Source organism: Portunus trituberculatus, chromosome 4 (genome assembly GCF_017591435.1).
Source record: "Portunus trituberculatus isolate SZX2019 chromosome 4, ASM1759143v1, whole genome shotgun sequence".
NCBI lineage: Eukaryota > Metazoa > Arthropoda > Malacostraca > Decapoda > Portunidae > Portunus > Portunus trituberculatus.
The window spans coordinates 6,931,796-6,947,570 of NC_059258.1; the positions used below are offsets into that span (position 1 = coordinate 6,931,796).

Consider the following 15,775-nt stretch of genomic DNA (forward strand, 5'->3'; position numbering starts at 1 on the left):
TAGCCAATTTGGTTTTAGAAAAGGTCGGTCATGTGTGACAAATTTATTGAGTTTCTACTCTAGAATAGTTGATAAAGTACAAGAGAGAGAGAGGGATGGATTGACTGTATTTATTTAGATCTAAAAAAGGCTTTTGATAAAGTGCCACATGAAAGATTACTATGGAAGTTAGAGGAGAAGGGTGGCTTAAAAGGAAGCACATTGAGATGGATGAAGAATTACTTAAGGGGGAGAGAAATAAGGATGATAGTTAAAGATATGAAGTCCAAGTGGAGAACAGTAGACAGCAGAGTGCCACAGGGGTCAGTATTGGCACCAATACTTTTTCTCGTATATATAAATGACATGCCAGAGGAGTGAACAGCTACATAAATCTGTTTATGGACGATGCGAAACTGTGCAGAGTCATTAAACAAAAGAGGATTGTGAAATACTACAGGAAGACTTAAACAAGATCTGGAAATGGAGCAAAAAATGGGAGATGGAATTCAATGTGGACAAAAGCCATGTCATGGAAATGGGAAAAGTGAAAGACGACCAGTGGGAATCTATAAGATGGGAGATGGAGTAGAACTAGAAAAAGTAAAAAGGAAAAGGACTTGGGAGTGACAATGGAAGAAAATAATCAACCGGTTAGCCATATTGATAGAATTTTCAGAGAGACGTATAATTTGCTAAGGAATATTGGAGTAGCATTTCACTATATGGACAAGGAAATGATGAAGAAATTGATAAGTACTAAAATAAGACCTAGATTGGAATATGCAGGAGTTGTGTGGACTCCCCATAAAAGAAACACATAAGAAAATTAGAGAGACTACAAAAATGGCTACAAGAATGGTTCCAGAATTTAAAGGGATGGCATATGAGGAGAGACTAAAGGCAATGGATCTACCAACCTTGGAGCAGAGAGAGAGAGAGGATCTGATACAAGTTTATAAATTGATTAACGGAATGGATGAAGTGGATAATGAGAAACTGATCCTGAGAGAAGAATATGACTTTAGAAGCACAAGATCGCATAGTAAGAAACTAAGGAAGGGACGATGTCTGAGAGATGTTAAAAATTTAGTTTCCGCAAAGATGTGTTGAGACTTGGAACAGTTTGAGTGAGGAAGTGGTATCAGCAAAGAGTGTACATAGTTTTAAAGAAAAATTGGATAAGTGTAGATATGGAGACGGGACCACACGAGCATAAAGCCCAGGCCCTGTAAAACTACAACTAGGTAAATACAACTAGGTAAATACACACAGACACACACACACACACACACACACACACACACACACACACACACGACCGGTAGCTCAGTGGTTAGAGCGCTGGTTTCACAAGCCAGAGGACCGGGGTTCGATTGCCAGGTGGAGATATTTGGGTGTGTTCCTTTCACGTGTAGGTGGTGTTCACCTAGCAGTGAGTAAGTACGGGATGTAAATCGAGGAGTTGTGACCTTGTTGTCTCAGTGTGTGGTGTGTGCCTGGTCTCAGGCTTATCCGAAGATCGGAAATAATGAGCTCTGAGCTCGTTGTAGGGTAACGCCTGGCTGTCTCTGAGAGACTGCAGCAGATCAAACAGTGAAACACACACACACACACACACACTGTGGTCTCAGTCCAAAAAAGATGGTCATGAGCTCTGAGCTGCTCCATAATGGGAAGACTGGCTGGGTGACCAGCAGGCGAGAGTGAATTACACACACAAACAAACAAACAAACAAACACAACACACACACACACACACACACACACACACACACACAAGATAAACAGACAGAAAGATGCATAAACAGACACTGACCATAACACACACACACACACACACACACCCGGTAGCTCAGTGGTTAGAGCACTGGCTTCACAAGCCAGAGGACGGGTTTGATTCTGGGTGGAGATATTTGAGTGTGTCTCCTTTCATGTGTAGCCCCTGTTCACCTAGCAGTGAGTAGGTACGGGATGTAAATCGAGGAGTTGTGACCTTGTTGCCCCGGTGTGTGGTGTGTGCCTGGTCTTGGGCCTATCCGAAGATCGGAAATAATGACCTCTGAGCTCGTTCCATAGGGTAACGTCTGGCTGTCTCGTCAGAGACTGCAGCAGATCAAACAGTGAAACACACACTGTGGTCTCAGTCCTACCCGAAGATCGGTCTATGAGCTCTGAGCTCGCTCTGTAATGGGGAAGACTGGCTGGGTGACCACTGGCGACCAAGGTGAATTACACACACACACAAACAAACAAACAAACAAACAAACAAACACACACACACACACACACACACACACACACACACACACACACACGACACACACAGGTGGTCGCTGAGCTCCAGAGCAACACATCACATAATTCTACAGTTACCTAAGAGTAACCAAGGTGGGAAAGGAGCTGGTAATGTTTGTCCCGTCTCCATATAGTCATGTTAACTGTTGATTAGCAAAATAATGTCCAGTGAAGGTAAATATAAACTGTAGCCTGCGTTTGAGCCATCAGCTGGTTTGTTTACGTCTGCGCAACATGGCGGCCGTGAACTCGAAAGAGGAATCAGACTTCACAGGGTTTCAAGGAATAATGGAGAAGAGCACTTATGTGAAGAAAATTCTGGAGTTAGAAGGTAAAATTGAAAACTGTTTGAAAAGTATGAGGGCCTGGAAACGAGTTATGACAATGTAAAGAGAGACTGTGCCGATATGAAGAAGGAAAATGCAGCACTGAAAGAGGAAGTTAAGCTAATTAAAGTGAATTGCGAAAAATGTGGAGAATCTCTAGGAAAAGTGATGGAGAAGCAGGCTGAATGGAAAAAAGTCAGGAAGTGGAAAGAAAGGAGGTAAATTACAAAGTTGCAAGTCTGGAAAAGGAAATCAAAGAGTCAGGGAGAAAACTTTGGGCCTTGCTGAAATTATAGATCAACAGATCATAGAAGAGAAGATAGCTGAGAAAGTGGTGAAGGTTATTAAGTCAAATGAGACATTGGTGAGGGAAACTGTAGACAAAAAGAGATGTGTGGTGATATTTGGTGTGGAGGAGGATAAGACACCGAGTAAAATGGAGAGAGAGAAAACATAAAAAGGTGATAAATAATATCATTAATGTGGTGCAAGAGGAGGAAAAGACCTAGTACAAGAAATAGAGGACTTCCATAGAATTGGAAAGTTCACAAGAGAAGGTATGAGGCCAATAAGAATCAAACTTAAGTCACAAAAGGATGTAGATGAATTGGTGGAGAAGTCATGGAGGCTAGCCCAGCAGGAAACAACAAGGAAGATTTGGTTGAGAAGAGATCTCGGTGAAAAGGAAAGAGAAATGTTAAATGAGTTGAGAAAGGAGGCTTTGAAAAAAATGAAGAGAGGACAGAAGAAGAGAAGAAAGAGTTTTTCTGGAGAATCTTGGATATGAGACTGAGGAAGTGGTTCATAACCCAGAAAAGTACAGCAAGAAAGGACTAAAGAAACTTACATATGAGCGAAATGTAATGTATTCCAACATAAATGGAGTGATATCGGGATTTTAGAACTCAACGATTACTTGAGGGACAAGAACCCAGATATTGTGGGTCTTACTGAAACAAAACTGAGAGAGGGAGAAGACCTGATGAAGGTTGGAGAAGGAAATATAACGTTTGGAAAAGAAATAGAGTAGGTAAGATGGGAGGAGGAGTGATGTTGCTGGTTAAAAAGATATAAAGGTGGATCAAGTGAAAAAGGTATGGGAAAGGCAGAAGTGCTAAAGATCAGAGCAGAAACTAATGAAGGAAAAAGAGGCACTACATAGTGGTGTACGTACCACCTAAGACAAATGCATGGTCAGTACAGGAATATGAAGAAATGATAAGTGATACAGGAACATGTCTGGAAGAAATGTTGGGTGGCTGTGAACGAACTATAATGATGGGAGATTTTAATTGTAAAGAGGTGTGTTGGGAGGACTGGTCAATGGAAGGATCAGAGACAACATGGGGAAATACACTATTGACACTGGCAATGGAAAATGTGTTAACTCAGTGGGTCAAAGAAGATACTAGGTTTGGAGGAGAGGGAGCATCGTCAAGACTGGACTTGGTCTTTAGTACAGAGCCAATGGTCATTGAGGAGATGAGGGTGGAGTGCCCTTTAGCAAAGAGTGATCATGCAGTTTTGGAGTTCAAGGTGATAGACGAAGAGAAATCTAGAAGAAATGAAGAATATAAAGTGGGAAGATGGAATTATGCCAAGACAGATTTTGGAAACCTAAAGAAATTCTTTCAAGAGACAAATTGGATGAAATTCAAGAGTGCTAAGGAGCAAATGAAAAGTGGAAGGAATTTATAAAATATACAAAGAAGGTGAGAAAAATTTGTACCAATAAGACAACATAGAGAAGTTGGAAAGCAGGACTGGTTTAACGATAGATGTGAAAAGGCTAGAACAAGAAAAGAGGATGCATGGAAGAGGTGGAGAAGGAAAAGACGGATTAAGCAGTGGGAAAGTTACAAAAGAGCAAGAAATGAATATGTGTTGATTAGAAGAGAAGAAAGAAAGAAACAAGAAAAGGATATAATTGATAAATGTAAAGACCAACCAAGGCTTTTTTACAGACATGTGAACAACAACATCAAAAATAGAGAAAGTATTGAAAGTTTAGAAGTAAATGGAGTATACAGTGAAGATCCCAGGAAATGGCAGAGGCTATGAATGGATGCTTTCGGAAGGTATTCACAAAGGAGACTGCTTTTGACAAACCACTGGTAATGGAACAGAAAGGGATTATGAAGGAGTTTCAAGTAACGGTGGAGGAGATCAAGAACATGATGGGGAGTTTAGAAGTGAGAAAAGCTGTGGGACCTGATGGGGTATCAGGATGGATTTTAAGAGAATGCAGGAGCAATTGGCAGAAAAAGTTTGTGAAGTAATTGATGCCTCATTAAGGGAAGGTGTAGTGCCCCAAGACTGGAAAAGAGCTAACATTGTCCCAATCTATAAATCAGGTAACAAGAGAGACCCATTGAACTATAGACCAGTGTCACTTACAAGTGTGGTAGCTAAGATGTGTGAGAGGGTGGTGAAGACTAGATGGACAGACTTCTTGGAGAAAATGACATACTTTGTGAGTGTCAATTTGGTTTTAGGAAAGGGCGTTCATGCACGACAAACCTGATATGTTACTATTCGAGGGTGATAGATGTAATACAGGAAAGAGATGGTTGGGCTGATGGAATATATCTGGATTTAAAAAAGGCCTTTGATAAGGTACCACACCAGAGACTGATCTGGAAACTTGAAATGGTAGGAGGAGTGCATGGCAGTTTACTAAAATGGATGGAAGACTTTTGGTAGGAAGAGAAATGAGAACAATAATTAAGGACAGACCATCAGAATGGGGATTGGTGGAGAGTGGAGTTCCACAGGGATCAGTGTTGGCACCAGTAATGTTCGCAGTCTACATAAATGACATGGTGGATGGGGTGTCCAGTTATGTGAGCCTATTTGCAGACGATGCAAAATTGTTACGAAAAGTGAGATGTGACAAAGATTGCGAACTACTCCAGGAAGACTTGGACAGAATATGGAAATGGAGCTGTACATGGCAAATGGAGTTCAACACGACAAAATGCAAGAAAATAGAGTTTGGCAAGAGTGAAAGAAGAATCAGGAGTATGTACAAGATAGGAAATGAAGACATAAAACCAGTCATGAAGAAAAAGACCTTGGGGTGACAATTACCAATGACCTATCGCCAGAGAGACATATAAACAAAATAATTGGAGAAGTATTGAACTTATTGAGGAACATAAGAGTGGCGTTCAGATATCTAGATGAAGAAATGATGAAGAAAATAATTACTGCAATGATAAGACCGAGGCTTGAATATGCAACAATACAGTGGGCTCGAACTTAAAGAAACACATAAGGAAACTAGAGAAAGTACAGAGGGCTGCAACGAAAATGGTGCCTGACTTAAGAGATTTGACTTATGAAGACAGACTGAAAAGAATGCAACTTCCAACCCTGGAAAACAGAAGAGAAAGGGGAGACCTGATAGCAATATACAGAGTGATGATTGGCATGGAAAAATGGATAGGGAAGATCTGTGTATGTGGAATGGAAGAATGTCGAGAGGGCATGGGAAAAACTAAAATGGCCACTTATAGGAGAGATGTGAAAAATATAGCTTCCTCATAGAAGGGTGGAAGCATGGAATAGTTTAGACGTGGAAGTGGTCAACGCAAGGAATATTCATGATTTTAAGAAAAGCTGGACATTAATAGATATGGAGACGGGACAACACGAGCATAGCTCTTTTTTTACCGTACACACATGTTACAATTAGGTAAATACAATTAGGATAAATAAATCATTACACACAGGACTTCCATAGAATTGGAAAGTTCACAAGAGAAGGTATGAGGCCAATAAGAATCAAACTTAAGTCACAAAAGGATGTAGATGAATTGGTGGAGAAGTCATGGAGGCTAGCCCAGCAGGAAACAACAAGGAAGATTTGGTTGAGAAGAGATCTCGGTGAAAAGGAAAGAGAAATGTTAAATGAGTTGAGAAAGGAGGCTTTGAAAAAATGAAGAGAGGACAGAAGAGGAGAAGAAAGAGTTTTCTGGAGAATCTTGGATATGAGACTGAGGAAGTGGTTCATAACCCAGAAAAGTACAGCAAGAAAGGACTAAAGAAACTTACATGAGCGGAATGTAATGTATTCCAACATAAATGGAGTGATATCGTGGATTTTAGAACTCAACGATTACTTGAGGGACAAGAACCCAGATATTGTGGGTCTTACTGAAACAAAACTGAGAGAGGGAGAAGACCTGATGATGGTTGGAGAAGGAAATATAATGTTTGGAAAAGAAATAGAGTAGGTAAGATGGGAGGAGGAGTGATGTTGCTGGTTAAAAAAGATATAAAGGTGGATCAAGTGAAAGAAGGTATGGGAAAGGCAGAAGTGCTAAAGATCAGAGCAGAAACTAATGAAGGAAAAAGAGGCACTACATAGTGGTGTACGTACCACCTAAGACAAATGCATGGTCAGTACAGGAATATGAAGAAATGATAAGTGATACAGGAACATGTCTGGAAGAAATGTTGGGTGGCTGTGAACGAACTATAATGATGGGAGATTTTAATTGTAAAGAGGTGTGTTGGGAGGACTGGTCAATGGAAGGATCAGAGACAACATGGGGAAATACACTATTGACACTGGCAATGGAAAATGTGTTAACTCAGTGGGTCAAAGAAGATACTAGGTTTGGAGGAGAGGGAGCATCGTCAAGACTGGACTTGGTCTTTAGTACAGAGCCAATGGTCATTGAGGAGATGAGGGTGGAGTGCCCTTTAGCAAAGAGTGATCATGCAGTTTTGGAGTTCAAGGTGATAGATGAAGAGAAATCTAGAAGAAATGAAGAATATAAAGTGGGAAGATGGAATTATGCCAAGACAGATTTTGGAAACCTAAAGAAATTCTTTCAAGAGACAAATTGGATGAAATTCAAGAGTGCTAAGGAGCAAATGAAAAGTGGAAGGAATTTATAAAAATATACAAAGAAGGTGAGAAAAATTTGTACCAATAAGACAACATAGAGAAGTTGGAAAGCAGGACTGGTTTAACGATAGATGTGAAAAGGCTAGAACAAGAAAAGAGGATGCATGGAAGAGGTGGAGAAGGAAAAGACGGATTAAGCAGTGGAAAGTTACAAAAGAGCAAGAAATGAATATGTGTTGATTAGAAGAGAAGAAAGAAAGAAACAAGAAAAGGATATAATTGATAAATGTAAAGACCAACCAAGGCTTTTTACAGACATGTGAACAACAACATCAAAAATAGAGAAAGTATTGAAAGTTTAGAAGTAAATGGAGTATGCAGTGAAGATCCCAGGAAATGGCAGAGGCTATGAATGGATGCTTTCGGAAGGTATTCACAAAGGAGACTGCTTTTGACAAACCACTGGTAATGGAACAGAAAGGGATTATGAAGGAGTTTCAAGTAACTGTGGAGGAGATCAAGAATATGATGGGGAGTTTAGAAGTGAGAAAAGCTGTGGGACCTGATGGGGTATCAGGATGGATTTTAAGAGAATGCAGGAGCAACTGGCAGAAAAAGTTTGTGAAGTAATTGATGCCTCATTAAGGGAAGGTGTAGTGCCCCAAGACTGGAAAAGAGCTAACATTGTCCCAATCTATAAATCAGGTAACAAGAGAGACCCATTGAACTATAGACCAGTGTCACTTACAAGTGTGGTAGCTAAGATGTGTGAGAGGGTGGTGAAGAATAGATGGACAGACTTCTTGGAGAAAAATGACATACTTTGTGAGTGTCAATTTGGTTTTAGAAAAGGGCGTTCATGCACGACAAACCTGATATGTTACTATTCGAGGGTGATAGATGTAATACAGGAAAGAGATGGTTGGGCTGATGGAATATATCTGGATTTAAAAAGGCCTTTGATAAGGTACCACACAGAGACTGATCTGGAAACTTGAAATGGTAGGAGGAGTGCATGGCAGTTTACTAAAATGGATGGAAGACTTTTGGTAGGAAGAGAAATGAGAACAATAATTAAGGACAGACCATCAGAATGGGGCTTGGTGGAGAGTGGAGTTCCACAGGGATCAGTGTTGGCACCAGTAATGTTCGCGGTCTACATAAATGACATGGTGGATGGGGTGTCCAGTTATGTGAGCCTATTTGCAGACGATGCAAAATTGTTAAGAAAAGTGAGATGTGACAAAGATTGCGAACTACTCCAGGAAGACTTGGACAGAATATGGAAATGGAGCTGTACATGGCAAATGGAGTTCAACACGACAAAATGCAAGAAAATAGAGTTTGGCAAGAGTGAAAGAAGAATCAGGAGTATGTACAAGATAGGAAATGAAGACATAAAACCAGTCATGAAGAAAAAGACCTTGGGGTGACAATTACCAATGACCTATCGCCAGAGAGACATATAAACAAAATAATTGGAGAAGTATTGAACTTATTGAGGAACATAAGAGTGGCGTTCAGATATTTAGATGAAGAAATGATGAAGAAAATAATTACTGCAATGATAAGACCGAGGCTTGAATATGCAACAATACAGTGGGCTCGAACTTAAAGAAACACATAAGGAAACTAGAGAAAGTACAGAGGGCTGCAACAAAATGGTGCCTGACTTAAGAGATTTGACTTATGAAGACAGACTGAAAAGAATGCAACTTCCAACCCTGGAAAACAGAAGAGAAAGGGAGACCTGATAGCAATATACAGTGATGATTGGCATGGAAAAATGGATAGGGAAGATCTGTGTATGTGGAATGAAAGAATGTCGAGAGGGCATGGGAAAAACTAAAATGGCCACTTATAGGAGAGATGTGAAAAAATATAGCTTCCCTCATAGAAGGGTGGAAGCATGGAATAGTTTAGACGTGGAAGTGGTCAACGCAAGGAATATTCATGATTTTAAGAAAAAGCTGGACATTAATAGATATGGAGACGGGACAACACGAGCATAGCTCTTTTCCCGTATGTTACAATTAGGTAAAACAATTAGGTAAATACACACACCTGATACAAGTCTATAAATTGATCAACGGAATGGACCAAGTGGATAATGAGAAACTGATCTTGAGAGAAGAATATGAAAAAGTACAAGATCGCATAGAAAAAGCTGAGAAAGGGAGATGTCTGAGAGATATTAAAAATATAGTTTGAGAGATGTATTGAGACGTGGAACAGTTTAGATGAAGAAGTAGTGTCTGCAAAGAGTGATACTTTTAAAGTAAGATTGGATAAGTGTAGATATGGAGACGGGGACACGAGCATAAAGAGGTGTAAAACTACAACTAGGTAAAACTAGGTAAATACACACACACACACACACACACACACACACACAAACACAAACACACAAGACATAACAGAAAAAACTGTGGAGTATAAGAGGTCTATGAGATCTGATGTTGTAATGGGAAAGACTGGATGGGTGAAGAGACAAAAGGTGAATTACACAAAAACAAACAAACAAACAAACAAACAAACAAAAATAACACACACACACAAAAAACACACAAAGATAAACAGACAGAAAGATGATAAACAGACACTGACTATAACAAAATATACACACACACACACACACACACACACACACACACACACACACACACACACACACACAAAGATAAACAGACAGAAAGATGCATAAACAGACACTGACTATAACAAAACACACACACACACACACACACACACACACACAGATAGATAGACAGACAAATACATAGATAGATAAGTTACTAGTCAAGACACACATACACACACACACACACACACACACACACACACACACAGATAGATAGACAGACAAATACATAGATAGATAAGTTATAGTCAAGACACATACAACAAACACACACACACACACACACACACACACACACACACACACACACACACACAGATAGATAGACAGACAAATACATAGATAGATAAGTTACTAGTCAAGACACACACACACACACACACACACACACACACACACACACACACACAGATAGATAGACAGACAAATACATAGATAAGTTACTAGAAGAACAATACACACACACACACACACACACACACACACACACACACACACACAAACAAAGAAAGAAAATTTGAAAAAGATATTGTAGACAAGAGTAAGGAACATCCAAAATTGTTTTACAGGTTCATAAATTATAAACTTAAAAAGAGAGAGTCCATTGAAAGATTAAAAGGAGAGCAAGGGATAGTAGATGACCCTAAGAATAGTATCATGGAATTGCTAAATAATAGGTTTCAACAAGTATTTACTGAAGAAACAATGTTTGTAAAGCCTCAGAATGTACAAGGAAATGTGCACATGGAGGACATTAAGATACCTAAAAAGGAGTTATATAAAATGTTGGAGGAACTTAAAGATGATAACGCGATGGGACCAGATGAAGTTTCAGGAAAATTATTGAAGGAGTGTAGAGAAGAATTGATTGATCCATTATATGATATTATAAGGTGTTCATTAGAAACTGGGGAAGTACCAGTAGAGTGGAAGAGAGCTGAAGTGGTGCCCATTTATAAGGGAGGCAGTAAGGAAGAGCCTCTTAACTATAGACCTGTGTCTCTAACAAGTGTGGTCGGTAAGATTTGTGAGAGGGTGATAAAGAAATATTGGATACGGTTCCTGGAGGATCATAAGTTATTATCGGATCATCAATTTGGCTTCAGGAAAGGGAGGTCATGTGTAACAAATCTACTGAGCTTTTATTCAAGAGTGGTTGACAAAATACAGAGAGAGAGGGATGGATGGACTGTGTATATTTGGATTTAAAGAAAGCTTTTGACAAGGTACCTCACGAGAGACTGTTATGGAAAGTAGAGATTTATGGAGGACTGAAAGGAAAAGTGTTAAAGTGGATGGAAAACTACTTGAGATGGAGGGAGATGAGAACGGTAATAAGGGATGCAAAGTCGGACTGGTTGGTGGTGGAGAGTGGAGTCCCACAAGGCTCAGTGCTGGCACCAATACTTTTCCTGGTATATATTAATGACATGCCAGAGGGAGTAAACAGTTATATTAATTTGTTTGCGGATGATGCGAAGTTGTGTAGGTGTGTGAAGAGTGAAGAAGATTGTGAAATTTTACAGGCAGACCTGGATAAGATTTGGGAGTGGAGCAAGAGGTGGCAAATGGAATTTAATCTGAGCAAAAGTCATGTGATGGAGATGGGAAGAGTGGAAGACGGCCAAGAGGGTCATATAAGATGGGTGAAGAAGTAGTGTTGAAAAAGGTGGAAAAGGAAAAGGATTTGGGAGTGATAATACAAGACCATGGGCAGTTTGAGGCTCATATTGATAAGATGTTTGGAGAAACGTATAATTTGATAAAAATATTGGATTAGCCTTCCATTATATGGATAAAGATATGATGAAGAAATTAATTAGTATGGTAATTAGACCAAGATTGGAATATGCTGGAGTGGTTTGGTCCCCTTATAAAAAGAAGCATATAAGGAAGTTGGAGAGATTGCAGAGAATGGCAACAAAAATGGTTCCGGAATTGGCAGAAATGACCTATGAGGAGAGATTAAAAGAAATGAATTTGCCTACCTTGGAACAAAGAAGAGAAAGAGGAGATTTAATACAGGTTTATAAACTGTTGAATGGACTGGATGAAGTGGATAATGAGCAAATGATGTTGAGAGAGGAAAACTTAAGTAGAACTACAAGATCGCATAGTAAAAAGATAGCCAAGGGAATATGCTTGAAGGATGTGAAAAAATATAGTTTCCCACAAAGATGTGTGGAGGTGTGGAATGGTTTGAGTGAGGAGGTGGTGTCAGCAAGGAGTGTGCATAGTTTTAAGGGAAAGTTGGATGTGTGTAGATATGGAGACGGGGCCACACGAGTATGATACCCAGGCCCTGTAAAATTACAACTAGGTGAATACAACTAGGTGAATACACACACACACACACACACACACACACACACACACACACACACACACACACACACACACACACACACACACAGGAGAACAGTAGAGAGCAGAGTGCCACAAGGGTTGGTTCTGGCAACTATACTTTTTACTCATATAAATGACATGCCAGAGGGAGTAAACAGTTACATGAATATATTTGAAGATGATGCCAAGCTGCTCAGACAAGTTAAAAACAAGGAGGACCTTAACAAGATCTGGAGGTGGAGTAGGAAGTGGGAGATAGAATTCAATGTAGATAAAAAGTCATGTTATGGAATTGGGAAGGAGTGGAAGATGACTGGAAGGGATCTACAAGATGGGAGATAGTGTGGAATTGAAGAAAGTTAACAAGGAAAGGGATCTTGGAGTGACTATACAAGAGAATAATCAACAGGATAGCCATGTGGACAAAATATTTGGTGAGACATACAACTTGGTATGAAAAATTGGATTGGCTTTCCACAACATGGATAAAGATATGATGAAGAAACTGATATCCACTGTGATCAGACCCAGGCTGGAGTATGCAGGGGAGGTGTGGTCACAACACAAAAAGAAACATGTATGGAAATTGGAGAGATTGCAAAGGATGGCAACAAGGATGGTATCTGAGCTAAGAGGGATGACATACGAGGAGAGACTGAGGGCTTTGGATCTACCAACACTGGAGCAGAGAAGAGAGAGGGGGACCAAATACAAGTCTACAAACTAATGCATGGAATGGATGTAATAGATAACGAGGAGCTGCTACTAAGAGATGAAGTCACCAGTAGAAGCATAAGATGTCATAGTAAAAAGTTGAGGATGGGAAGATGCTTCAAGGACATGAAAAAAATCAGCTTTCCACAAAGAAGCATAGTGGTATGGAATAGCCTGAGTGAAGATGTAGTGTCAGCAAGGAGAGTGCATAGCTTTAAAGAAAAGTTGGACAAATGTAGATATGGAGACGGGGCCACACCAACGTAATGCCCAGGCCCTGTAAAACTACTAATAGGTAAATACAACTAGGTAAATACACACACACACACACACACACACACACACACACACACACACAAACAAACGGACAAACGCAAACATACACTTATAAATTACAAACTACAACAAAGACACACACACCCAGATAGATAGACAGACAAATAAAAAGAGAGAAAAGATATTAACCAATACACACACACACACACACACACACCACTAACCCTTGAGTAGGTGTTTGATCTGAGCAAAGTTGCCGTCGCAGTAGCTTGGGTCCTGCATCACCCTCTCCAGGATGGCCGGCAGGGAAATGTGCGTCATCATGCTGTTCACCACGTGCCCCACCATCTGACGCATCTCTGTCCACCATTAGAGAGAGAGAGACAGAGGGAGGGACACATAGACAGAGGGACAGAGGGAGAACATAGGGACACAGGTAGAACAGAGGGACAATGGGAGAACAGAGGGAGAGAGGGACAAAAGGAGAGAGGGACAGGGAGAGAGGGACAGAGGGAGAAAGGGACAGAGGGACAGAAGGAGAGAGGGAAAGGGAGAGAAGGGTGTTATTAGGTCTTGCAGTGTCTAAAATTAAGTTGTTTTTAGTGAGAATAAGAGAAAAGAAGTGTGTTTTGTGGTGTGTCTAAAACTGAAGGCTTTTTATTGAGGTGAGAGAGAGAGAGAGAGAGAGAGAGAGAGAGAGAGAGAGAGAGAGAGAGAGAGAGAGAGAGAGAGAGAGAGAGAGAGAGAGAGAGAGAGAGAGAGAGAGAGAGAGAGAGAGAGAGAGAGAGAGAGAGAGAGATGTGTGTGTGTGTGTGTGTGTGTGTGTGTGTGTGTGTGTGTGTGTGTGTGTGTGTGTGTGTGTGTGTGTGTGTGTGTGTGTGTGTGTGTGTGTGTGTGCGCGCGTGCGCGTATGTGTATGTGCGTACCATGTGCAGCGTGTTGGTGCGAGGCCAGGGTGGATTGGGTGGCCAGTAACATGTCCAGCAGAGGGAACCACAGCTCTCGCCGGCCGCTCTCCTCCAGCTGTGCAGACCCCAGCTGGCACACACGCACCAGCTTCACCACCTGTGTGTGTGTCACCCTTGCACTGCATTCATTCAGTCACTAACCATTACAATACTGATTCATTATCATTCTTGCTTTTCTCTTCTTTCAATAAACTAAAATTGACATAAACTGAATAATTACATTACATTTTTTATTTTTCTTTCAATAAACTAAAATTGAAATAAACTGAATCATTATACTGTATATATTTCTTCTTTCAATAAACTGAATGAAATCAATTGAATTATATTTCTCCTTTTCTTTCAATAAACTAAGATAAAAATAAACTGAATTACATATTTTTTTCCTTCAATAAACTCAAATTTGAAATAAAATGAATCAATATAATGTTTTTTCTTTCATTAACTCCTTCAGTACTGAGACACATTTCTATCTTGAGTTTGGATATGATTAGACCATTTTATTGACACTAGGAAGGGTCTATGGAGGTCAGAAGACCAATGGCCACAGTCTTCATTATTTTAATCCCCACATGAGTTTCTGAAGCTGTATAAAATCACCAAATAGTAACCAGAATATGAAAATGTATCATGGTACTGAAAGGGTTAAACTAATATTGAAATAAATTTAATCATTACAAATTTTCTTTTTCCCTTTCATTAAATTAACAGATTACAATAAACTGATTCATTACAATTCTTTTTTATTTTTCTTTCATTAAATGTAAGTGTTTTCAATCATTAACCCCTTCAGTACCATGACACATTTCTATATTCATTCTGTTTACTATTTGGTCATTTTATACAGCCTCAGAAACTCATGTGGGGATTAAAATAGTGAAGACTGTGGCCATTAACTCCTTCAGTACCATGACGCATTTCCATATTTATTCTGCTTATTATTTGGTGATTTTACACAGCCTCAGAAACTTACATGGGGGGATTAAAATAGTGAAGACTGTGGCCATTAATCTTCTGACCTCCATAGACCCTTCCTAATGTAAGTAAAATTATCTAATCATACACAAATCTCAAGATAAAAATGTGTTCCAGTACTGAAGGGGTTAAACTAATACACAGAAATATAAAGTGCATTCTGATGTCAATAGACTAATGAGAAGGAATGCACCGTCACCCACCTGGGCCTGCACGTGTCCCAGGGTGTTGATGATGTCCTCGCCACCCCTCACTCGCACCAGCAGCTGACGGCAGAGCACACCCATGTTACACACACAATTAAGGAAAGAATATCATAGAGATGCATAAATTAAAGAGAGAATGTAATATAGATACACAGATTAATGAAAGAATGTCTAATAGAGATACACAA

The 15,775-nt window shown here is 39.9% G+C and overlaps 1 protein-coding gene across 1 annotated transcript in view; it reads right to left on the reverse strand.

Annotated features, from left to right (window-relative positions):
• Positions 1-15,775, reverse strand: part of LOC123512433 (vacuolar protein sorting-associated protein 8 homolog) — a 50,670-nt gene that overhangs the window by 5,869 nt on the left and 29,026 nt on the right. Inside the window, exons 19-21 of the mRNA XM_045268849.1 lie at positions 15,585-15,647; positions 14,365-14,503; positions 13,663-13,797 (exon numbers count right to left, since the gene is read on the reverse strand). Of these exons, the coding sequence (XP_045124784.1) occupies positions 13,663-13,797; positions 14,365-14,503; positions 15,585-15,647 (337 nt within the window). The remainder of the gene's footprint in view (positions 1-13,662; positions 13,798-14,364; positions 14,504-15,584; positions 15,648-15,775) is intronic.